Consider the following 27,707-nt stretch of genomic DNA (forward strand, 5'->3'; position numbering starts at 1 on the left):
GCTTTAGTGGAAATTCTTCAGCATTACTATTCTGTTATGAAATGTTAATATCAATTTAATTAGTTTTGTTGACATTCCTTGCCGTTTTATCACATCGTATTTACAAATCATGTACTAATATCAACATCCTCTTCTGTAGCAAAACTATTTGCTACATTTTTAGAACAATATATGTTCTATGAATATATTTGTTAACTTCAGTTTCGTTTTTTCTCAATCTAGGAATTTTCATATTGATTTAAATCATTATACTTAAATATGTAAATATTTTTTTGCAAATGGAAGTAATTAAAAACTGAGTAAAAACTAGTAATTGAAATTTTAATTAAGCAATTTAAAACACCAGCGTTTCTAAAATGATCTAAGATGCAAATAAAATACTCCGTGTATTTTCTCGATCAAATATTTATTAACTCCTGTGAGGCAAGTTTTTTTTTTGAAAAACTTTTTTCTATTATGTATATATATATATATATATATATATATATATATATATGTTTCAATGTGATAATTGCCTTAATAAAAACATTTGCCTTCTAAAAAGTGACGTTGTTAAAGAGTAGATTCATCCAAAGAACTCGTAGAAGAATTAAGTTTTTGATTGCTGCCCAAAACTTTTTTAAAAGTATTTACTTATTACTAAAATGACTCACTTTTTTAAAGAAAAATTCTGTGAATTATACATTAATAATCTGCATATTATTATTATATTGAGGGTTTATTTTACCTTAAAAATACTTATGGATTGAAATATTATTATCGGAAATACCATTGTATTCGTTTAAAGTTATGTTAATGAAATGGTTTTTCACCACAAAAATGCCAATTAGGCTTAATAAGACTCGCAGATACATATCTTTTTCTATTCAAGACTATCATAATAATATTTTTACATCATTTTTTAGTTTTATATAATCCATTTTTTTCATTCTGTTTATCAGTTGAGTTTTTTTTTAAAGAGATTAAAACAAAGTTTGACTCTGCGATTTTAAATATATTCGATGTCAAATGATTTCGTTCCTAGCTTGTTGTTCTTTTTAAAAAATATAGTGCAATAATAATTATAAATCTTATTCTGATACATAAGCAACATCTAAAATAGCAACTTTAATAATTATTTTTATTACCACAGTTAACGATAATTTGAAATTTAAACTTAAGTACATATATAACGTAAGACTATAATGGTGCAATTTTATAAGAGATAACTTATAATGTTTCTTAGAGAATAGGATGAGTTGATAAAAAAAACTAATCAGACCGAAAAATAAAACAATATGCGCATGCGCACGCGCTCATACGCACACACTTGTAGATATGCATATAAGTATGTATGTATATATATATATATATATATATATATATATATATATATATATATATATACGGTGGTGTACGTGGAATTCACACGAATTTTGAGAAAATTTGAGTTATACAGAAAATCAAAACTTCATTTTCTTTTAACTTGATAATAATGTAAAGTATTTAAATACGTTATGAAGTTTTAAATTGAAATTGTCTTTTGTACTAGAAAGAGTTACAATATAATTACATGAATCTTTTAATATATTGCCAAGTACTATTGATTCGATTAGTACATATTCATCATCAAACAGTTTTACTATTACAGTAATATTATACATATATATTAATTATATATCATTTTTGCAGCCCATATTTTTTTTATTTTCTAAAAAGATTCTTACCGTCCGAGGTGGGGAGTAAGGATTCTGCATTTCGAAATTTTTACTTGTCAATCAACTTTACCAAGTAAATCAGGTGACCTGATAGTTGCTGACAATATTCAAAAATGGGGCAAAATTTCAAAAATGAGGCAAAAATGGTAATTTGGTTTCTGAGAGAACGGAGCGTACGATTGATAATTGAAAAATTATTTTACTTGTACTGACAAATAGAAGAACTGAATAATTTTTTGGGAAGGGAAGTTCAGAGAAAAATGATTATTAGGAAAATGCACATCAAGTTATCAGATATTTTATAGATTGTAATAATAAGTATACATTTTGTTTACACTTCTATGGCTTCCCTACCAAGATTTATAATGTTTAACTGCCAGACTGCAACCCGGCGCTTACGCGCTTTGATATTTTATCTATTACCACTTTCCACTCGCGAATTCCGAGATTTATATGAATTTTGCCGAATGTCCAATTTTTTGAAAAATTTCAATATTCTCAAAATCTATTTTTTTTCAGTTTTGAAAATAATTCAAAGCTTTTAATGATTTTGTATTACGGGAAGTTGTTGCAATTTGTCTTAAGGCACGATGCCATGCATCACTAGTCATTTGAACTTGAATAAATTTGAATATTTTTTCAGCACAATGCAACGAGTGTTGAATGGTGTTTTTAAGGGATTTTCTGGAAATGAGTTTTACGATAGTTTTTCAATTTCTTTTCAAAGTATATTAGCTAAGTCAATATGCTCATCCTTTGCATATGTAGATAGTGGCCATAATAACACCGTAGCTAACCACAAAGAATTGAACCGCCGACGTTGTTGATAACTAGGCATCTTTCAATTCATAAATATTTTTTACATTTTCTATAGTCTTAAATATTTTTCATAGCATGACTCATTTATAATACTTAATTATATCCATATCTTATATTTTGCATTTGTTGTGTACTTGTTCAAAGTGTAATATAATTTGTAATGTTTATAAACTTATGCTGTATTAAGCTCGTGCTTCTACGAATTAATAATATTTATTGCGTATTTTCATATTTATTTGATAAGCTTTAGGTCATTAATTCACTATACTCAAAACAAAATATATTTTCATCAACACGTTTAATTTGTTTAATCATATGACTCACAGTAACAAGTTTGCTTTATCTGATAAATTTATAATAACAAATAATTATATTCAGATGTCTGTACCATTATTTTGCAAATTATTTGAATTTCTAATGTTATTATTTAATTTGAAAGAACGATAAAATTTTAAGCAATTAAAAACTTTTACACAAGAAATCTAATTATAGTCTTCACTTTCTTTATTAATAAAATGATTATAAGTTACATTTATGATGTTTAGTGATTTTTAATTTTAAAATTTGTTTCCAAAATTATTTTTTACATTTACATTAACTATTCATTTTATGTCCATGGCATTTTTCTAATGCTTTTTAATATAATACTTTGAGAACGAATTTTTCCAGCTTTGAGATGAGATATAGAACAAATTAATTAAAAAAACTCTCGGAACTTCAGTTGCTGTTTTAATAAGAAACTTTCGGTCAAATGAGTTATACGAGTATATGTCTGTAAAAATAAAACATGAAATTAATTATAAATATAAATGAAATTTAGTTTATATTTATATTTGTGTAATTGTTTCTCTTAGTGTTAAAAAGTGAGAGTGAAGTTTATTAGTATTATGCTCTTTACTGTAAATAAAAACACTACAAATAATCTTTTTTATTAAATATTTTTGTAAAACATTTTTGTAAACTAAAGAAATGTCAATTTAATTCAAATTATTTTTGATGATGAATACTATTAATTGGTTCATGAACATCGATAGATAGTATTCTAATGTCTACAATAAATGTAGAAATATTGTAATATTTATATGACAGAACACGATAACTTAGGGGCAAATTCCACTATAAAATAGAAATGTTAAGTTATGGGTCTATCTCCATATGAATTGGTAGTAAGAACTGTCAAAAAGCAAAAGGAACCAGTATATGGTCGATTCTAATAATAAGGAACGATTGAAATCCAGTCGAAATTTGGTTTTCAGACAGAAAATGAGGTAAACTCAAAAGTTCTATTGAGTATATTGAAATACATTAAGCATAATTATTATTGATTTAAAATGCTATGTCGAAGTTTAAGACACTATGTGTTTGTGTTAATTTATGAAAAATATGTAAATTAGTGTGTAATTGACTAAATATATAACTTATAAAAATGCGGCGTGCCAATACTTGCATCTTAAATTGTCTGGTATAAGCTTTATTTAATAATCCCTAGTAAGAAAAATTAATGTTTGGCGCATAAATTGTTGACTGTTTGTGTATCACATTTTTTTTTCTTACTTTCACGTTTTTTGCTCACATTTGAAATAATTTTTCTCACACTGAAAGGAATTGATTTTCCTAATTTTTATTTAAATTGATTTAGAATTGCGATGATTGCTCATTATAATAGTATGACATTTACATTTAATTAATATTGATTTGCTATTTTAATTGTAACATATGGAATAAGTAATTGTTTTTCGTATTAAATTTATTTACAAAGTGCAAATGAAATTATATTATTTTAAATAATTTTAGTTTTCTTCCAAACTCACACCGCGTCGGAAGGTACGAATTCTGTTCCGGTTTGGTTCAGAAATAATATGTCGGTCGGACAACTAGTTTCTCATTTTTGAAATTGAAGCGGACAAATTATAATATTGTTTTTTATGTATAGTAATAATATAGTCTTTTTGAAGTTTTAATCAAACGGGGTTAAGAAAGGTTAACTAGAAGTTTAGGACCATACAGCTGAATTTGACCTACCACCGATCTCCGTTATAAGCCGGTTCGTATTAACCGGCCGCCCCTTATACATTAACATTTTCGACTACTAAATTGGCTAATCGAAATTTTGCAAACTAGCTTTAGCTTTGGTTTGTTTACCAGCACATCTTATACAAATAATTCATTTTTTATGATTTGTATCTTTTTCTTTCTATAGTAAAATATGAAAAGTGACCTTTCATATTTATATACTATACTACATATCTTTTTATATCATATATATATATATATATATATATATATATATATATATATATATATATATATATATATATATATTTTTGAATATTCTTGAATTTGATGTTGATATATATGTTTAATTTGAGTTTAATATTCGGGCGTAACATCAATAAAAATATTTTTATTGATGTTACGCCCGAATATTAAACTCAAATTAAACATATATATATATATATATATATATATATATATATTAGGGCTGGACGATTTGTATGGGTAAAAAAAGTCACATAGGCACATATGATTTTTGTGTACTAGGGATCAAAATAAGATACTTTGTTGAAGAAACCATATCTCTAAAATGAATTCTGGTGCATTTACCCAAAGATTGGGTCAATTTCAGAAAAATCCTGTTTTGGCTCATTTTGAGCGCCTCAATAATGTCCAAATGTATGGCCGACCACTTGAGAAGGCCGATCTACCCATGCCCCTGGGACCTCCTTTTAGAGGTCCCCATACAAAAGACCTCTGAAGGTACTTCAACATGACAAAAATCTGCGATTTGTTTTTATTATAAAATTTATTTTATAATAAGATATATAAATAAAACTATGTAAAACTCATAAACTGTTGTTTGAAGTCGTTTTTAGTTTCAAGCCTGTAAAATTTTGCACGGCTCTCTAATATCGTCGCCGTAACAGCCGCTAGCTAGCATAAAAGCGCAGAGACAAAATGCATTGGAAAAATTTAAACAAAGAAGAATTTTAATAATATTTTTTGTGTGTATGAATTAATATCTGAAAAAATTGTTTAAAAAAAACATTTTTTGCTGAATAAAATACCAGTAACCATGATTTTTTGCAATATTTGTATGGGTGACTTCTAAGGGGAGGTCCCAGAGGGTGAACCATAGGCATGGGTAGATCAGCCTTCCAAAGTTAGTTGGGGTTTGTTATACATTTGGACGCGATTGGAGCACTCTAAATGGATTAAAACGTGATTTTTCAAAATTCAATCTCTATCTTTGGGGCAATGCACGGGACATCAGATTTCATTTTAGAGGTATGGTTTTTTCAGCAAAGTATCTTGTTTTGATCTCTAGTATCCAAAAATTATATGTGCCTAAGCGACTTTTAAATCGACACGCCCTAATATATATCCTATACTGTACAATTTTCCTCTTTCAACTGGCTTTCTTCATTATCTCTTTTCTAATCTTGCTTTTTATTTTCTGACTTTTAATTTTATTCAAATCTTATCTTCCTTTATTTCTTCATTCTTCTTTTCATCTTCTAATTTTTATGTTCTAATATTTTTCTTCTTTCTCCTAAGTCTATGTCAGGATTCGAACCATATGTATAAATTATGTACATATTGTAGCTAACAATTATAGTGAATATAGTAAATTGCAGTAAACATCTAAAGACGTGGATAGATTTTTAGTAATTGCTGTGTATAGATAAATGGTTTATGTGTTCAACAAATAAATTTAAAAAATCATATGCGAAAGAGGAAAAAAATAGAGATAACCAAATCCCTACCATTTACCTGCAATTGAGCTAAACGCTGAACCATTCGGGAATTACTAAGCAAAGTTTCGGTCGTCTATGAAGCAAGTTCGCACTTTTTCGTATGCCTCCACAATCTCGTCACCAGAAGGACGATTGCACTTCATTTGGCATATTCGCATTAGTGTGGTATTGATCATGAACGCGACTTGTCTACTGGCAAGTAATTTTTCGATTTAAACCATTTAAAATTTTTAGTGAGACATTGTGCTATTGACAGTGAACGATTTTAAATATATAAAGTTATTGATTTTTTGAGTTTATTACATCTGACATTATGTGGTTTTTTGAGGTTAGTGTATTCGATTGAATATTTACTTTTTTTTTCAAATTTTGCTTACAGTTTTTAAGTAAATGCACTACATTATGTATAACACTGTATAAGTTTTGTAGTATATGGTAATCATTTAATTTTATAAAGAACGACTAAATTTACATTTTTAAATTGTCTATACTTTTATGTGTTTAGAGTGGTGAATATGGTGAAGACAATATTAAGCTAACACTCCTTAAGGCAAGTTGTAAGAATTTCCATATATCCAAAATAATTGATTTGATCATCAAGAAATATATATAGCGAATATTTTTTGAATTTGCAAAGTTGACAAACTTTTCAACTGCTAATTTCGAAGACACGGCTGGGCGGATTTTAACCTAAAACATGCTTGTTAACAATTAAGTATTACTACTATTGAATATTTTTGCATTTTTTCCATTAATAAGAATACTTCAGAAAATTTTCTGAACTTACCTGTTGAATTCGTAAATTCCCAATGGATTTTTCTGACTTATTTATTTCATTCAAGTATTTCAGTTTATAATTCGAATAAGACGAACAATAAGTCGAGCATATAATGTCAATTTTGAAATTAGATTTATAATATATGTGCATTCTGCATGGCCTATTATATGTAGAGACTTCGAAATTTGGCAAGCCATAAAGTTGTTTGTCTCATACTTAAGAATTATTAATTTATAATATTTTTAATTAAAACAAATAGATTTAGACAGTTTTTTATGAAGTATGATAAAATGATTAGAAGAATATAAGATGTTAATTTATCAATAAATTTTCATTTTTCCTTTCTATAACTTATTCTATGGGGTGTGTCCGTATTTTGCATTAAATAATTAATCTGATTACAATTCGAATACAGGTATATCAGATCTTTTTTCTAAATTTACAGTGTATCAGATCTTTTTTCTATAGTATAGATCTCCATTTGTCAAATTTTACAAATCATTGAGAATACACACCACTCTTAATCGTACAGGTGATCTGTTGCTGTTATTTCATTGTGAACTAACAGATATGGAATTTCGAATTTGCAACAGGAAATTCAAAAGCTAAAAACGAAAAACATCCTGATAAAGTTTTCTTAGTACAGAGAGAGGAATTTTATATCATTTGTTCGAGAAATGAAATAACATAGAATCTAAAAAAAATGAATCATTCAACGTGAAGTTCATAATATTTAGTTTGTTTAATACAAGAATTTTTTTATATCTTGAGAAGTCTTATATTAACATTTAGTTGAATTTGACTTGCCATTTGATGCTGGCGAACACAAAATTTATATCTTTTTCAACTGGCTTTTTATTTTAAATATATTGTATTGTGCTTCGGAGGTAGGGATAAAAACGTGACCAAAAAGCATATATGCACATCCAATTATCCGAAATTCTATTGAGATTTTAACAATATATATATTTTCACTAAGCTTTTTATACCAATATATGAGGATCTTAAAAATGTATTACTTATTATTCAAACGATTTTAACTATGGTTAAAATTTGAATTTTATTTATAAAATCAAAATTACTGTTTTTGATTTTTTACGCTTACATTTTATTTTGTATTTTAATATGAAAATTATATTAAAAAAACTAACGTCAAACTAACAATAACATTTTTGTTTTTTTGTAGTGATACTAAATTGTTTTTTGTAAACTGAACTATTATACAATAGCTTTCAAATTTTTGTCCGTCATCTATCGTCCCTTAAAATTATTAAACGGTTTTTATTATGGCCAAAATATGTTCTACTACATAATGAAAACATGTAAAATATGTGAAAATGTGTGAATAATTAGAAAACCTAAATGTTTAAAATACGTTTTTTTTTTCAAGAAAATGAAGAAAAAAATAAGTTTTATCCGGAATTTCAATTTTTTATATAATCAAGTCGTAGACTTAATAGCTAATATTTTAATTTACTAATACTCGTCAATTTTGAAAAAATAGATAAATTTTGGAGCGATTAACCGACTAACACAGGTTTATAACGTATATTGCATTATTAGAAAGCTATTTTAATGCGTAATATTTATCGGCATGAGAAATCAATAAAAATGTTTATTTAGTAAAGTAAGAATGTACTGATGATGGTGCAAGTGACTGAACAAAGATTTTGACGGTCTATTTGATTTTTTTATCATTAAATACCGTTAATTGCAACTTGCACATACAATTTTGAGGTTACTGACATTTCTATTTAAAAGAATATATTTTTCAACTATGTTTTATCTAACACAAGACTTTCTTTTATCTGTTATATATCTGTAGATAAAATGCAATTTTAATTAATAAAATAGTTTTCACTAACTTACTTCTACTTACATGACATGCACTACGCCTCATGAATATTGCATATTTTTTTAGATCTGACATTGAGTTCTATTTATTATGTAATATCAATAATTTAATACTAACAAAAGTATTTGCAATTACAGTGCCAAATACAGTACAGTAGTTCATGATTTACAGTTGTACACATTATATTATTAACTTTATTAAGTTATTGCAATCGTACAAAAATCGAATTGCATATGTTCACGTTTCAGAGGTTTCTGAACATTTGGCATACTTCAGAAAAAAATGGATGTGTGTGTGTTTGTATGTGTGGATACAATTTTTCGTCCACGTTTTGCGGGAGCACGGATCAACTGATGTGAAATATTCATTTCCATTTTCATTATTTATTAATTTTGCATTCAAAAGCATTTGATTCTTATTGATAAGGAGACGCGCTGATTAGTTTTTGGCAAAAGTTGGTCCAGCAGTTTCGGAGACATAAAGCAAAGAGTGCAGAGATTAAGTTTTTGAGAGAACAAAGAATTCGATTTGAATGATACAGAAAACATTTGTGTTGTTGACAGTGTGAATAAACGATTAGTTTTTGGAGATGGTGACAAAAAATTACTTGAAAATTTCAATCGTTTTTTTTTTTAATTTTTAAAGAATAATTTTCTTGAATACCAAAAATGATTCGGATATTGATTTTAATTCTAGATAAAATTCTAAAGCTCGCATATATATTTCAAATAAAAATTTTTAACTTTTCAATTGAGTTATAAGCTCAAACCCATTTCAAAACATTTAATACTTCTCGAATATTTCATTACGGTACGGGAAGTTCCAGAAATTTAATTTAATTTTTAAGGCATGATGCCATGCACTACTAGTTTGATGTATACATTCAATGAGATGCAAATTTTATTATGTTGATTACTAATACATGAGTATTAATTTTTAATTAACAAGACACCAATTTTAAAAAAATCTGTCTAAAACTAAAAAATAAATCCTAATTTCAGCTATTTTCATTATGTGAATGTATAAGATATATAAGATATAAGATATATTGCTTTTTAGTTTGGAAACGACGCGGTAATATTAAGGTTACACACTCAAATCATTTCGGCCCTAAACAGTTTTTTATACGAAGTTCCTAGAAAAATATAGGATTTAATTAAAGATAAACAGGGGGACTGTTTTAAATTTATTTTTCAATACATGAAGCTATTAAAATTATATTTTAATTTCTTAGAAGGAAAGGTATAACAGTTGATTAAAGGGGAAATTTATGAGATGGTGACCAAATTTTGGAAAAATAAGATTTTATTTTTTTACTTTATACCTCTACAATACTTAATGATAATATCACCTATTATAAGGCTTATTCTAATAAATATATTTCAAATTTACACAGTAATTCTTTTTATAGATTTCTTTTTATCTGTTGACATCTTTTGTGTATTATTATTTTATTATTTATTCAGAATTTTCTATTAAGTTGCAATCAATGTAGGAAAATTTGTTGACTGATATTTCTGCGTTCTGTATGTGCAGTCTTGCAGAACACAAAAATAAGGTGAAATAGATTTTGTTGAAATAATTGCGTTTACACCGACACATTAAGAACATCAAGAAAATACAATTAATTTAAATATGTAATTTTTTTAATTATTTGCAATTTATTGCTTTGAAATTAATTTGTTAATTGTGTTTTGAGATTATCAATTACTTTACTCTAATACTCGAGCATTTTTCTCACCCTTTGTATACGAGTATCTTTAAGAGTTCGACCAATTAGCTTTATGTGAAATCGCAAGAGGTCGTTAAGTTAAGTAGGTAAAAGTGTAAGAAACAGCCTTGTGGGACAAAATGTGGTTGAATGCAAGCATTTTATAGAAAATTGAATAATACTATATTAATATATAGGTAGGTTTTTTTTAATTTATTTCATTGGCCTCTGATAAACATTTAGCCAAGGTAGAATATTATCAAAATACTTATAAGATTCACTATAATCAAGTATTCCAATCATCGTGAGGAATTTTATTTGAAAAGTAGGACACTACTAATAAGATTCAAAATACTACTTGGTGAAAATGCGATATTTGACATATACGCAATAAATCTTAGGTTTCATAAGCGCATATAAGGATCTTTATATTTATGAAATTAATTATTTTACTTTGTAAATTTAATTTAATTAAATGTAATGAAATATTTTCCGAGAAACAAAGAAATTGACTGTCCACTTAATTAAGGTTTCTGAACATTTTATCAAAATTTAATAAATTGCTACTGGTGGTGCTTGGCATCGTGCCTTAAGGCAAATTACTGGAGCTTCTCGTACCGCGATTTAATTTTTTTAAAAGTTTAGAAATGAAAAATTAGATGTTTTTGAGTGTATTGAATTTTTTCGAAAATAAAATTTTTTGAAAACGTAAATTTTTTTTGAAAACAAACTTTTTCGAATTATAATTTTTTTCAATTTAATTTTTTTTTTAATTTCTTGGATGTTTTTAATACCCATTTATGTGGTTTGATCCAGGCTATCGAAAATATCTTTCAACCGTCAAATGGCTTTTTTTCTGGATCTTTGAAACGGCTGGGTCTGCCTTTGCAAGAATTTAATCAGTCTTCATTACGTCAATACAAGTGGAATGGTTTTTGAATCATTCAAATCGAATACTCTGTTCTCTTACAAACTTAATCCCATTTTCTGCACTTTTTGCCGCGTACTTCCGAAACGGTCGGACTTGTCTTTGTCAAAAGCTAATCAGCACATTTTCCTATGAATGGGAATCGAATGTTTTTTGAATAATTCAGTCGGTTAATCGATGCTCCCAAAAACGTCGACTAAAAATTGTATCCATATATACATACATACTGCATACACACACGGATCAATTTTTTCTGAGGTATGACAAAATGTTAAGAAACTTTTAAAACGTAAAGATATGCAAACATGTTCTTTTTCGATTTTTGGGCGATTACTATAACTTACCCTACGGGGAGTTAATAAATTTGATTGTTTGGTGATATTAACAATACATACAGTTTTTTATGCTATGTATCATTCTAATTTTATAATTTGCAAGTAACATTGTAATAAAGATAAATAATTTCTTGATGCCGCAAGCAAAACTTTCACCTTTTTTCAATGGTTTCAATTTTCTATAAAAATATATATTTTATCCATGTAATATTTATACGCAATATGTGAGTTTATTAATACAAATATCAAAATTTACTTCAGGAAAGGAACATCACGAATAAGTCATTAACCGGTACGGAATTAATATGACGCATGTATGTCGACAAACGCTGTAGGTCATATAGCAAAATTGACTAATTTATACCAAATTTGATTATTTTGTGTATTTTGTTCGGAATGAATACTCAACGCTACCTTGTTTCACATTTGAATATATCTCTATATAAATCTTTGAAAAAAAATTTAATGAAATAATCTTTAATAATATAATATGCATAAGTACGTATATATCGCTTTAAGTTATCTATTATATTTAATTTATATTTTGCGTGTTTTCGTGAAGATTTCAAGATTGTGCATTTCAAAGAAGTTTGAGAAAAAATACCGCATAATTCTCATAGGATCTGGTTTAAACATGTATTTATTTAATGTGTGCAATTAACTTCTATGCTCACATAATTTTAGAAAGAAAGTCATTAAGTTTAGTATTTAAAGATTGAATATATTAATATTTAATTAATAGCGAATATTGGCAATAAGACAGATGTTAACTGTCTATTTGAAAACTATGATATTTGATTGATATTGACATTTTCAGAATTTATATAGTTCAAATTGAATTTGAACATATAAAATATGATAATCATATTTCTATTTTCAATTTATACTTTTAATATGTATATGTATACATACATATATATATATATATATATATATATATATATATATATCTTTTTTGAATTTCCAAAATTATTTTTTTTGTTTTATTTTTTTTGTTTTATTTTTACTCGTATAACGTTGATATAGGAATAATAAAAAAGATGATAGTATAAAGATTTATTCCTTTTTGTTTACGATTATTTAAAAAAAAAATTAAAAATTTAAAAATTTGCAGTTATTTTTGCTAATTTTTCTTAATTTACCTTTTACCTTAGTCACATTTTCGTTTTTAGAAAATTTTTATCAAAAATTCTTTTGGTGCAAACGCATCTCTACAACACAATAGTGTGTGAAAAAATGTCGACGATTAAATATACATTATATAAAGGATATGACATAGCATATTATAACAATTGATGAATTATAACTGATGTAGGATTTATTTGAAATTTGCTATTAAATATTATTTAACAAAATTGTTGCAAATTCTGAGTTAATGAAGCGCGGCAAAACAGACAGGTGTTCGTTTATGGTACGCAAGAGCAAGGAGGTGGTGTATATTGAAGAAAAAACATCGTGCGATTCCTCGAGATTTTTTACATTTCAACATATATAATATGTACATTCATATACGTACTAAGAAATCAATTGTATATTCTTTGCAGACAGACACCTAAATGCACTATGTAATTTCAAGGAGTCATTAACAAAAATTGCAAAGAAAATTAAATGAAATTGTTCAAGGTAGCATTACAAGAATAATCAAGTTTATGAAAACTTGTGACAGAGAATTTAGCATGTACTTTATAAAGTGATTGACATATGGAAAAAAAATTATTTTCAAATATAAATACCGTACTTGGATTTTTTTATTAAAAAATTATTTGAGATTTTTATTAAATTTCTCATTACATTTATTCCTACATTTTAAATATTAAAAAAAATATTTCTAAAATTTCTCATGATATTTACGAAAAAATTCAAATTTTTGAATTTGGAAGTTTTTAAACTCTGAAATTCTTAAAATTTAGAAATTCAATCAAAAAGGTTGTGAATACTACAAATCGACAACTAAAGTTTTCTGTTTTTCTAATAATTTCATAGATTTAAAAATATTTTGTATCTTTCTTGTATACATTTTACGGAATTATTTGCGGAAAATGTATATATGATACCTCTGCTTAATGATTAAAGCGACCTTGTTTGTTTCTTAACGGCCATTCTTATTATTTATAATTTTATATCATAGCAAAATCTAAAATACAGAAATAGAGATGTTGAGAGTATTAAGTTACAAGTTTATGATTTCTCATTTGAACATTGATCAGAACTGTGTATTCAATAAGCTGTTTCTAAACTAAACTATGTATTCTATAACCTAAACTAAACGTTCTTTTTTTCTTTTTTATGAAACATAGTATTATTCAATTCTAAATAACTAAACTCCGAACAATCGTACGTTTACATTATGAATTACGTCGGAAAATCAAAATTGATGTAACTACAATTTTGCTGTTATATTTGATATTGTATCGAGTTTTTGATCAGATTCAAAAATTCGTTTTTACCTACCTTTTGTCCGGCTTATACACTACTTGCTAGGCGGACACAAAACTACACATATTTCTGGAGTTTTAACGCTATTTAACTTTCGAATTAGTCATATTTTTTATCTGCTTTACATTGTGTGTAAATATATGTGTGTATACCATTGTAGATATTCAAAAAGTTCAAAATGGTCACAAAAACGTTTCTTTGAAAGTCTTTTATTTTACTATCTTTCCGTAGTAAGTTATAGTGATTGCAAAAAAAATTGTAAATTAAATTTTTTATATATCTTAAGGTTTCAGAGGTTGACATTTTGACATAGCTTAGAAAAAAATGGATGTTTGTTTATGATCCATTCAAAAAACATGCGAGATGTTGATTAGTTTTTGGTAAAGGCAAGCCAGCTTTTTTTTAAGTACAGATAAAAAAAATGTCAAAAATGGTAATTCAATTTTTGAGATAACGGAGGGTCTGATTTTCATCTCATTTGTAATAATAAAATGAACTAATTAATCATTTCAAATACTTTATAGAAATTTTAATAATCAGTACAAATTTTGTATATATTTCTATGGGTTCTGTACCAAAGTTTATTCGTTAGATTCGACACTGCGTACGCGCTTCCATATTTTGTCTTTACGTAGCATAATTGCTCTAAAAAAGTTCAACATTTTCAAAAAAAATCAAAATATAAAAAAATATTACAAATTTTCAGTTTTTTTTCAAAAATGCAAAATATCCAAAAATCTAATTTATTCAAGATTTCTAAAGTTTTCAAAAAATTTTGAAGATTTTTAAAAAAATTTAATTTTTGGTACGGGAAGTTTCAACAGTATGTCCTAAGGCACGATGCAATGCACCACTAGTTTACTTTATTTTAACATTTTTTTGTTTTATAACTATGTGTATATATTAATTAGCACTTCTCATTTTTTGTGTTTTGTTTGAATTATTTGTGTGTGTGTGTAACATTTGTATTTGTGTACATACTTGTTTCAATAATTGAACTCCCACTAAACGGTTCTAAATTCGTTTTGAGAACCTAATTTTTGTGCGTGAGATGGCGCTTTTCTCGCTCCGACTTCTTAATACTGGTGGCTTTGCAAGATCTTTCAATGTTGAAGTTATATTTATAGTTCTTAACTTTATATAGGACGTAATAATAAAATACAATAAGAAATGACGGTGTATTTGCACTATTACAAATTGTTATGAAACCCTAGAAATCCTACTCGAAGTTATTTTTCGATTATTCTATTTAGGCATTTGCAGTTTGCAATCCGTTTAGCATCTGCAATAACGATTAATAAGTGGCAAGGACAAAAAATATCAATTTCTGTATTGGATCTAAAAAAAATCCGTACTTCTTGCATGGCCAATTATATTCGAGTGTTCAAGGGTAGGCAAGCCATCAAGTTTGTTTGTTCATATTCCTCGGGAACTAATTAAGAATATTGTTCACTAAAATGCATCAAGACAAGATAATTTATATTTGACTCAAGTTATTAAGAATACATGTGGATCATTTTTATGTTTGAAAAAAAAAATGTACCGGTTATAAAAATACTGTTTTGCTTTCTTTGTAATATTTGAATTATTTTCAAGTTTTCTTCAAGACTAAATTGGCTTGAACGACTAAATTGTCGTTTATAGTCACGATTTTTTTCACACGCCATTATTCATAAAAACACACATGCAAAATTATGTATAAAATAGTCCTAATCATTCGAGGACTAATAATTTATGACTTTGGAGTTACTCAGGACGACGTTTGTTTGGCTGGCTGGTGTTTTTGCATATGTGTATGTATGTATATATATATTTAACTACTTATACATCGACGTATAAAGAGTATAGCAGGTTTTCATGCATATTTATGCATATGAATAGGGTAGATCGGGGCAAAAAGGTCTAATTTTTTTACTTTGAGCAATTATATTGTGTAAACCAAACTAATTATATCACAACAAAAAACCTATGTCAAACAAACAACTATCTGACTATGTTCAGTAAAACACGCAGCTAAGTTATTTTTGCAGAAATGTGTTTTTGCTGTTTTTCAAAAATTTGTCACCTGTTGTTTTTGCTCCATAGACGGGGTAAAGTGGGTTGGCCAGGCTGCACTGGGTTCAATGTCTTATTTTCAATTTTAAAGGGATAATACAAAATAATAGCTACATTATTCAATCAAAGCAAAATGTAAATTTCATGGGATAATTTTTACAGTAACACTGTATATAACCTTGATCTGGTATTTTGTCAGAAATATTCATCCAGTGAGTTTAAATGACTATTTATTTAATTTATCTCTTCTAAAATTACTTTTTTAAAATTAATTTACTTTTTTATTTATTATTTTTTATTGTTTCCATCTTTGCCAGGGTAAAGATCCAGTTGGTCCTATATACCTCAACCACGTGTAAGCTATTATAAAGGTTATACAAAACAAACTGTTGCATCTAACTTACAATTAGTAATACAGCTTATAAAATAATTAAATAACGTATATTTAAAAATTATAGTCTCGTAAACTAAGCATTAGTGCTCGCGACCAAAAAAACTAACAACGAAAGAAAATACTTTTGTAATGGATTTTCAAACATTGCCGTTTGTTTCTCGACACCAACAACGTAGTAAGAATCAAGGTGATGATTCGTTATACATTTTTCTCCCTCAGCTTTAAAATATTGTTCTTGAAAAATTCTTAACTTTCCTTGTTTGTGAGATAACGGTGGTGGACCTTTTACTCACGGATCTTTAAGCCCCGCTCTACCCTACTTTCTAAAAATACTTTGTTGCTTATAATAAAAAAAAATAATATGACCCACAACTTTCGAATTGCAATGGGTAAACAACATAATATTAATTTTGTAAAATTTAAACATTGTATTAATTACATAATTGTTCTACGTATATTTTAAGTCATGTGCTTCAGACGGAATCCCGTGATGTATAAAAGATTCTGTTAATATTTCGTGTTATTTGCCCTGCACTACAGCCCTACTAACTTGAGACTGATAGCGAATAATAAACTACAGCGGGTTTGACTATATAAATCAACTTCGAAAGTTGTTCTTGCACAGTTCCTTGGCTTTAGAATGTTGCCACACCGGTTCGCAAACTTAATTATTAGATTAAATCAAACGAGGAGATTTATAGCGCGCATGTGCAACAATACATTCTAATATCGATATCTTACAATACTTTGTAATTTTAGCCCTTGTCGATTTTGAATCACAAGGGAAATTTTTAGCAAATTTTCACAAAATTTGTTTTTTTGTTAGTCCAGTTAATTCTTTTCACATTGCAACAAAGTTTTGTTGGTGCATCGATAATTTTTCAATATGGTAATTTCGAATTATATTTGCTTTAACCAAAATTTTATACTTCTACAAAAAAAATTTCTCTCTCCCCCTCTCTCTCCTCTCTCTCTCTCTCTCTCTATATATATATATATATATATATATATATATATATATATATATATCGTGCAAAGTACTTCACAGTTCAATAATTACTTCATAAATACCAAAATAATATAATCACTTGAAAAATACATTTTCGATTTATTTTAAAACACTTAGAAATTTGTTAAACTAAATAGTCATATTATACAATAACCTAAAATTTGTTAAACAAAATACATATATTGTAATGTTTATTAAAATACCTATTAAATTGTTAAAAAAAATACTTGCAACATATAAACACTAATCTTAAACAAACTATTCATATTTAAAAATAATTACAATTAACTAAATATAAATAAGTTTATAGTAAGTAAATTTAATAATAAATGAATAAATAATAAAATAGTTAATTCAATTATATTAAATTTGTAAAATAGTGACATGAGCCTTATTATAATTAGGTTATACTGACGGCTTGTAAAATTAATAAATAAATATTATTAAATAATTCGCCATCAATTTTTATAGGTGCATATAATTTTATTTTAAACATTTCAAATGCCAATACTTAAAGAAAAGTTAATCATGTCATTTTGGTTCTTTTTGATTGAAACAAATTTTATTTGTTTGTATTTAAACTCTTAAATCTTAAGATTTTTTAATTCCAAGAAAGTTACTCTACCATAGTTAGTTTTTTTCATATTTCTGTTACTATTCTTTGTGCAATAATAAATATAAATTTGCATATCGAAATATTTGGCCTAAATTGGTATTTCTAACACGGTTTCATAATCATAAGTTTAAATGGTCGTAAAACTATAACATTAACTTGGTAAAATGCGGAAACTGAACTTCTATGTAATTCTTGTTTATTTAAATAATTTATTTGTACGCATGTATATATATATATATATATATATATATATATATGTGTATGTATATATATGTATAATATATAACCAATATTGTGTGGCATTTAGGTCTTATAATTAGTCTATATTACATTTTCAATCAAATATTAGATTTGTTGAAAAAAACCGATTGTATTTAATATAATTCATTTAAAAAATTTAGAAATATCTGACAAGTTTTGAAAAAAAAAATTTTCTAATTTATATTGATTCCCCAAAATTTTTAAGTTATTATGATTTCAAAAAAATCTAGAATTATGAATATTGAATGCAGAAATACAAATATTTGCATATTGCTATAGGATCTAAAATTTAGTAAAAAAAAATCAATTTTTAAGATATGAGTGAGTAAATTAGGTTGTATATGTCAATACTTTCGAACTATCGAATGGCCATATTTTTACAAATTATTTTCTGTATGTATGTATATATATATATATGTATATATATAATAACTGATGCTATTTTTTAATTTTTAATGTCCTGCAATGTAATGATATACATCAAAATTTGTTTTTTAACGATTTTAATATATTACAGGAGTACATTAATTACAAATTATTACTTTTATTATTGTGCCGATATATATAAATATGGAATGCTTATAGTCACGGTTTTAATATGTGCTTTTATTTTGTTACAGAGATCGGAAAACATTGACTTATCATTATCATTGTCACAATACAACAACGTTAATTTCAACATGTCTGATCAGGTGAGTTTTACAAAAATTACATATACAGTTACATTTGTTTTCATTTAACAATTCAATGTTGTTCATAAATTACATTATAAATATAGATATGCCACAATCAACAATGTAAATCGCTTTTAACCACAATATACCATTAGCTAGTAGTTGTTATAATATATCTATATTTTATTTCGATTATGAAATTTCAAATTATTGCATAGTATTATTTTTTTTTGTATTTTGCAATTTATTTACGAATATTTGCTATCTCTTAACCAGAGGTCCCTGTATCGAGCAACCTGATGTCAAGTAGTAGTGACATCAGTTTTCACTTGAAATTATGGACAGTCAATATTTTTCTAAGTGATCGTAGCCCTTACCCTACATGAAAATTACAGAAATTGTAACAATGAAATTGATCACATAGAGATAGGACAAATGTTTGAGTTGTCATTTATAATAAGGCTAAATACGTAGCTTTTAATAACTAATTCATCACAAAAGCTCATATAAGCTCTGATCGCTGGTAAAATAATTAAAAAATATATATTTGCTATCTGCAGTGACATTTCTGTGTCAATAACTATATTCGACTTTCAATTATCTCATAAAGCTTACTCTCACCTTTTATAGCACTTCTTTATTTGTAACTTTTGCGGGTTTATTTCATCTTGCTCATTTTACTCAAGCACCTTATTTCAAAACCCTCTCCAGGTAGATTTAGTCCCTTTTCCTAAAAATAAGTGTCCATGTATCTGATCAGATGCATCGAAATTACTTGAAGTGGTGCATATCTTCCATTTTCTGATTTTGTACCGATATCCTTAAAAGATCATCTCCTTTCGACATTCTCATCACTTTCGATTGGTTGATGTTGATTTCCATTCAGTCCTGTGTCCCCACTTTGGCAATATGTATCATCATGTTTTATCTCAATCTCTCCAATCGTCTTCAACATGTTGAAGATTTTTTATCGTATAATTTAGCAATGTATTTTTCCCACGAACTAAATTTTGCTTATAAACCTTTTCATCATTGCCATTTTCCAATTTGCAACTTTTTCTGCTTTTTCTTTCTGCCTAATTTATCTCTTGTGTCGTAACTCTTTTGTTCAGTCATTATAGTAAGTTCACCTCAGCATTCGAGATACCCAGCTGTAAGCCTGTAAATACTTGTATATTGACACCCTAAAGTTGTCTCAAAACCTGCATATGGTATTGACACCCTACCATATGTAGGTTATTAGACAACTTTAGGGTGTCAATATACAAGTGTTTACAGACTTATAGCTGGGTATCTCGAATTCCGAGATTCTTACCTAATTTAAGCTTAAATGACTGGACTAAAATCCAATTTAATTTAAGAAATCCAGTTTGATTTTGACAACATTTTTTTTATTGGTATTTTTGTATTTTCTGCGTTATTTCATATTTTTTCTAGCTTACCGACTCCAGAAATAACTTTTATTAAGGTTCAGAGACATATCTCTTAAATTTTTTACGTTCCTTAAATTCTTCTACGACATCATCTTTTATTTTGACAAACTCAATTTTCACTTGCTCATCCTCGTTTGTCGAATGTTCTTTGGTTTCGTCTTTATATCGACCGTCAGGGTAAAAGAATTTTTCGGATGATATATATTTTAAACATAATTTCTTTCAAATAAGCTATACTATTATTTATCAATTAACATTCGATACAACAAAATGAACAACAGTTATAAAATAATTTTTTTTAGCAAATCAGATTTTGGCAAACTGTGTTATTAAATGGCATTTATTTAATGACAACATATTAAGTCTCTTTATTTCTTTTCCTCTATCTCTTCTATTATTCAAGGTATTCGAATTGGGCATTCATAAAAATTTACTTTATAGAAATGGCAACGGTAGAAGATTGAATAGAAAAACTAAAAGTATTTGTGTTTTATGATTAGCTTTAACATAATATTTATTCAGAAATAGGAAAGTTTGAGCATTTTTAAGGTTCATATGAAGACGCATTTCATTCTAGCCTTTTTGATGTTATTAGCCTGTTTATTAGTCATTAGGGTTCATCTGAAATTTTACGCCCACGTGAGGTTTCACTATGTCTATGTGTAACCAAGCATAATTAACCCTAATTTTTACTTTAACTTGTTTTTGCATGTTGCCAAAGATCATTTTCAGCATAAAGCGAAAGTTTAAATTATAGTTTTATTAACTTTGTAATCGGAAAATGAAAATTTTTCCTAACGTTTCAAAGGTTTTTGAACATTTTAACATACCTCGAATTAATGTATGTGTGTATGTGTGTGTGCAGATTTTTCTCGGCTATTTCGAGAACGAAGAACTGATTAAATTTTTAGAAAGGCATGTCCAGCGGTTTAGGAGATCCAAAAAATGTAAAAGAAAAGCCATTTGGCGGACAAAAATTATCATTAGACACATACACATCAAATTGTCAGATATTTTATAGAGATTTTAGTAATAAGTACAAATGTTTTCATTTTTATGGATTCCGTATCAATGTTTATTGTTTCTAAGGCAGTTATGCAGCGCGACTGCTTTAAAAAAAGTTCGAAAAAAAATCCAAAATATAAATAAAATTCGAATTTTTCAAAAACCTTAATTTTTTCAAAATTTCATAAATTTTAGTAAGTAATTATTTTTAAGTTTTCAAATAATGTTTAAGCTTTGAAAAAAAAAAATTCAGTAGAGGACGTTCCATGCACCACTAGTTTTAATTATTTGGAATTTTAAAGCAAATGCTTTCGATAATATACAGTGGCCAATATTTAATTTAAATAATATTTGTAGAAAGTTTTTTTTTATCGGTCATTCTCATCATCATTATCTATCGAATAATAATAACTGAATTCTAAAAGAAATGTTTTCTGATCAGATAACACACTTTGTAGTAAATTTGCAGAATTATTCTACTCTGTTAATTAGTTCCATTCAAAACAGTTCGTTGACAAGTACCGAATTAATTTTCCAGAGTCCTCTATATCTTTCAGTCGTATCGTAAATGTCGCTGTTGCTATTCGTTACAGAAAATTAGTATTCCTTATAAAGACTATAATGTTTATCAAATAATTAATACTATAAATGTTATGAAGACAGAGAATTTATAAGCTCTCATTCCCTCTTCTACAAATATTTACTTCCGTTTTCATGTTATTTCTTGAATCAATTTGAATAATATTCTCTTAACATAAAAATAGTCTAGAAAACACACATTCATCCTTAATTATTATATAATTTCAGGAAATGACTATTTATAGTTCTGTTAATTGATGTAGAAATGAAAATAAGTAAATTTAATTAGAAAATGTAAATTATGCAGGAAAATTTAGTTTTCCTAAATAGAGAGGCCAGAAATCTTTGCGCAAGTTAAAATATCTGATGCAATGGTAATGAATATTTTTATGTGTATTTTATTTTAAATATATTAATTTGCATAAATTACAGATGCAAGACTATTCTTTTCGTAAGAAGCAACTAATTAAGTCCTAATACTTTTAGACAATATATTTTTTTGAACTAATGATTTCTGAGAAACTGTTCTCTAGCAACAATGTTGGATATTTTTGTTTTTATTAAAATATATTAGGATTTATTGTGATATTATTTGTACTATTATATTTAAAAGTATATTTGTAATTTATTTGTACTTAATTAATACTTTAAGTTTATATTTTAAAAATTGTTTATAATCTTTTATTAAAATTGTGCTAATTGGAGAATACTGTTAGACTTTCTAATTCTATTATTAGAGTTTTAAACGGCACTTGAATTGAGTATTTTTTAAATACGCTATGCCGAAAATGAAATTTGAAATCAAATATCTTGACATAAATATGAAGATATACATCTCTTTATAAAATAATATTTGGTTGGTAATAATTATATTATCATTTTTCTGTGTGTGAATCAAGCGAAGAATGCAATCTACGAAGCGATATAACTCTGCTAGAATTAATAAAGCAGATATGAAGAAAACCGTTATCTATATTCACATAAAAAAGTAAAACAATTTGGTATTAATTATAATTAATCATGTTTATTTTTTATTCAAAAGAATGTATAACAATTTATAATCAAATATATTTGAATGTTTTGATGACGGAATAATTCTGGTTTATAATAAAATTGATAAGAGTTCGGAATTCTAAATTTTAGGAAATTAAATGAAATATAATTTATGCGGGGTTTTCTCGATTTTTAATCATAGTTTAAATATTTTTTATTCCAAATCGTCCATATTAATGGATGATCTCTATGATTATAATACATTTTTTACGTCGAATACTGCCCGATTTATTAGTTGGTGTTTTATCATAATTTTAGTTCTGAAATTTATAATCATTTATAATTAGAAGCTATATCACATCACATCACATTTCTTCACATTAGAACCCCGACCTTAAGCCTCTCATTTTTTACTCAAAACGTCTTTGTAGTAGAATCTCATATCTTTTATGACATTAAAGTACACTGTATACAGTGCTTCACATTCTTCCTACCTGCTCAAAATTCTAGCCAGATGGTAGAAATTCTAAAAGAAAATAAATTAAAATTGAGCTAAATCAAAAAGTAGTGTAAAAGGTATGACGGTTATTTTTTTTATTACTTAACTAATATATTAACCATAATATTTTCAATTTGTTAAAGCATTAGCAAAAACAATAAGATTACTCTATTTTGAACGTTTGTCGATAATCAATTATGAACTTAAGTTTTATTACTAGCCAGTAGTCATTGTGTAAAATGGCTTTGTGACATCTAGACCGTAACACGTTATCTTTCGATTGGTTAACACGTCGAAATCCAACACTTGTCTTTTCATATCTGTAATATTTCCTACAATCTTAAACTTTAAATAAACTATAACTGAAAATAAGTTTGTATTTGCTAGAAAATTCGATTTGCTTGTTCTCGTCATTTTCAGTCATTCTGAATCATTTGACTTTGGTTTGTGGCCCTTTTTTCTTTTTGTCGACATTTTCTCACAAACGTCTGCGCTGATTTCAAAACTTTAAAAGCTGCTTGAAGTTTTGCGAGATCATCGGCCGAGCCGGTTTTTTATAATTAGAAGAAAGGTGTGAAATTTTTTTCCTCGTTTTAGCCAAAAGTCGAAGACCGATTTTGAAAATTCAAAAACCATATGAAAGATATCAGTTGGGAATCGTGCTGATTAGTTTTTGGTAAAAATTGGCTGGACCATTTCTTTCTCATTAACTGCTAAAGAAACAATTTAGATAACTTTGTTCAATAGAGTTCAAGGTCTTACCGGATACCCTGAAATATTAAAGGCATACGAAATGGACTAAATGGAATAATGGACAGCGTTAACATTTTAAAATTGTAACGTCACCATTTTAAAAGTTGCTAAATTTTCATTGTTATTCGTTAAGTAAGTCTATTATATACATACATCAGGAAGTTTTTGCAACTTGCCTTGAGATAAAAACTCCTAGTTTATAATATGGAAATTATCTCGATTTATAAGTTAGTACACCTTATTTTTTTTGCGAATTATATATATATATATATATATATATATATATATATATATATATATATAGTACTGCCCGTGAGCTGAATTAAACTCCAACTCGATTCAGGGAAAAGTAGTGTGAGATATTACGATATTACCGTAGTGCACGAAAATGTTCGAATTTTTAAGTGGAAACATATTTTTGATCTATATTTTCAAGTAAAAATAGACATCGCTACTGCACGATGTGAAGTTGTCCAGAGCGGGTTCGAACTCACGGCTCTGTTCACACGAGTCCGTGCGCTTAACCATAATATATAATGTATTTTTCTTTAACATTTTTTATTGAATGTTCAAACACTTTGAGATACTTCGACAAGGCCTTTATTGAGCGTAATATTATTTTGGGTTTTGTCCGTTCCACATTTTTTATTAGTTTTTAATTAACTGGGAATATAAAAACATAAATTTGAAATATATTAATCATGAATTTATAAAAAGGCCCTCATAAAACTATGATGTATGTATACAAGATCGGAACGGAACAGAACGGTCGTGAACGTATCTAAAATCGCACGAATATTCTCCATTGTACAGTCTTATTAAATGTGCTGCTTATCCTTGAACATTAATTTCCTGCGATTAATTTGCGTGACCTCAACTTTTTGAATATTAAACGGATTAATGTAGAAGGAATCTTCAACTTCGAACAAACAATATAATAAATGGATTACAACATGATTACAAACTATATATAAACTTATACTAATCTATATATAAAGTTTCATTGCGAATTTTAAGTAATTCAATTTAAATTTAATAAATTAGTGGGAAATTGAATACAAACTTAAATAACTTTGGATCACAATCTAAATAATGAATGAATTTACGCTTTGTGCTAGTTATGTGTATGTGCATATATATAATTACACACACACACACACACACATATATATATATATATATATATATATATACATTATGTATATATGCAGAATATTTTATTTCGAATATATGTTCCTGTATACGTTCTGTATACATATATAAATGTGTTCATGTGTATATGTACATTACTCGACAACCTGTTCTACCAGATTATGAAAAGAATGCTATATCTATCTACAGGTAGAATTTCGATTGAATCATACATTGTTTTAGATTTATTATAATTGTTTAATAATTTAATTTTTTTATTGAAGTAGTAGTAATACTTCATTCTGGAGACACGCAAATCTAGCAATAGGTTTTGTCTGATTTTTTAAGACAATTTTTATTTATTTATTGAAACTGAGTTTGGAAGAATTTATTAGGATCTTACTATAATATATAATTAGCAATTACAATGGTATTCTAGTTTATTTCAAAATTTTCCAAGTAAAACCCTTTTATTAAAAATACAATATTAACGTTACTTGAATAATTACTATAATACTATGAAAAGTATTCGCATATTATCAACTTATTTTTTGTGTGGCATATCAAAAACATTAAACTGCATTAACTAGCATACATATGATTTAACTTTTTTATAATTGATGTCTTGGCTGCATTATCCTTTAAGTGATATAACAACATTTTAATTAGTGTCATCAATAAATTAGCAAGTGCCAATTTACATAGTCGTTTATTAATATCAATATGTATATTATTTATCAATAGCTTTCAGATAATACACATTAGTACCATGCAAAATAATAGTGCAATTCAAATATAATTCATTAATTTTTCTTCAATTTGTACATTAACAATTTTTACTTATTTTTTTCTAATTTTTTATTTCAGCCCTAAATTTTGTAATTTCGTTTGACACTTCGTGATACCAGCCCAACAGGTTTGACCTACCTACAATTAACAGTTTTATATGAATGTTTGAAGATTGTGTTTGTTTTCAGTCCGAAGGTACCCTAGTACTTTACACTTTCTACTGCAATTATTACTTCTTTTTCATTCATAACCTTGCTCATTCCATTATTTAATATTTTTTGTGGTTCCTTACCATTTTGATGAATTTGTCTGGAATATTGAATATTTTTTTCCTTTCTTGAAATATTATATATATATATTAAAGGTTTACTTTTCTGGCAGTTTTTTACATATTTTTGACTAGATCTCAACTTATTATTTTTAATAAATACCTAATACATGTTATTAACTTACTGAACGCATGACTACACTCAACAATGCAACAACGTTGCATTTTGAAAGTATTTAGTACCAATTTGTATGAGAAGTGCTACGTAACATACCCCTACGTAACGTTAGTCTATTTTACGGCAGAATTAGGCCTTTTAATCTATTTTATAGCTTCGTCGTAATACAGCTTTATTTGTAAATTTTGATTATTGAATATTTTTATCTCCAATAACAAATTAATCCAAATTATACTGAAATAAAATTTATCAAAAATATAAATTTAAAAGGCGTATACGCATCTGTTCGCAAATATGTACATTCTACTATATTTTAAGTGAAAAGGTGCTTGGAATAAATTTTAGTAAATTTCTCATATTGACGTTTTCAAGATAGAGGATGTGGTCAAAAAGTCAAATGTCTCTAAAAGTATACTAAATTATAAAAGAGCCGTGAAATAAATTTGTTCTTCTGTTATCTAACCTATTTTTGTGGCACTATAGAAGATTCATAGATAATAGATAATTTATCGATAACTTTATTTCAAAATGTAATATATTTAATTTATTAAATTCTATTCTCCATGAAACATTTTTCTTATTCTAGGAATGAAAGCATATGATTAGAAGCACTTGAAGTTTTCACGTAAAAGTGGAATGATCAAGATTATTTTTATATTCTCTTATTTTATGATTTCATTCATGAATGAATGAATTTTAATTGAGTAATTACAACAACTTTTAAACGAGTCTTGTCGACTTTCTTCTAATGCTTCT

The 27,707-nt window shown here is 26.7% G+C and overlaps 1 protein-coding gene across 2 annotated transcripts in view; it reads left to right on the forward strand.

Annotated features, from left to right (window-relative positions):
* The window catches only part of LOC113377365 (TOX high mobility group box family member 3-like), an 82,540-nt gene that overhangs the window by 38,648 nt on the left and 16,185 nt on the right, over positions 1–27,707 (forward strand). For both annotated transcript variants that reach the window (XM_026617663.1, XM_026617662.1), the window contains exon 2: positions 19,270–19,341. In XM_026617663.1, coding sequence (XP_026473448.1) covers positions 19,330–19,341 — 12 coding nt within the window. In that variant the 5' untranslated portion in view covers positions 19,270–19,329. The remainder of the gene's footprint in view (positions 1–19,269; positions 19,342–27,707) is intronic.

Source organism: Ctenocephalides felis, unplaced genomic scaffold, assembly GCF_003426905.1.
Source record: "Ctenocephalides felis isolate EL2017-DRISC unplaced genomic scaffold, ASM342690v1 CF-g0.4_SCAFFOLD_01886, whole genome shotgun sequence".
In the NCBI taxonomy this organism is placed as follows: domain Eukaryota; kingdom Metazoa; phylum Arthropoda; class Insecta; order Siphonaptera; family Pulicidae; genus Ctenocephalides; species Ctenocephalides felis.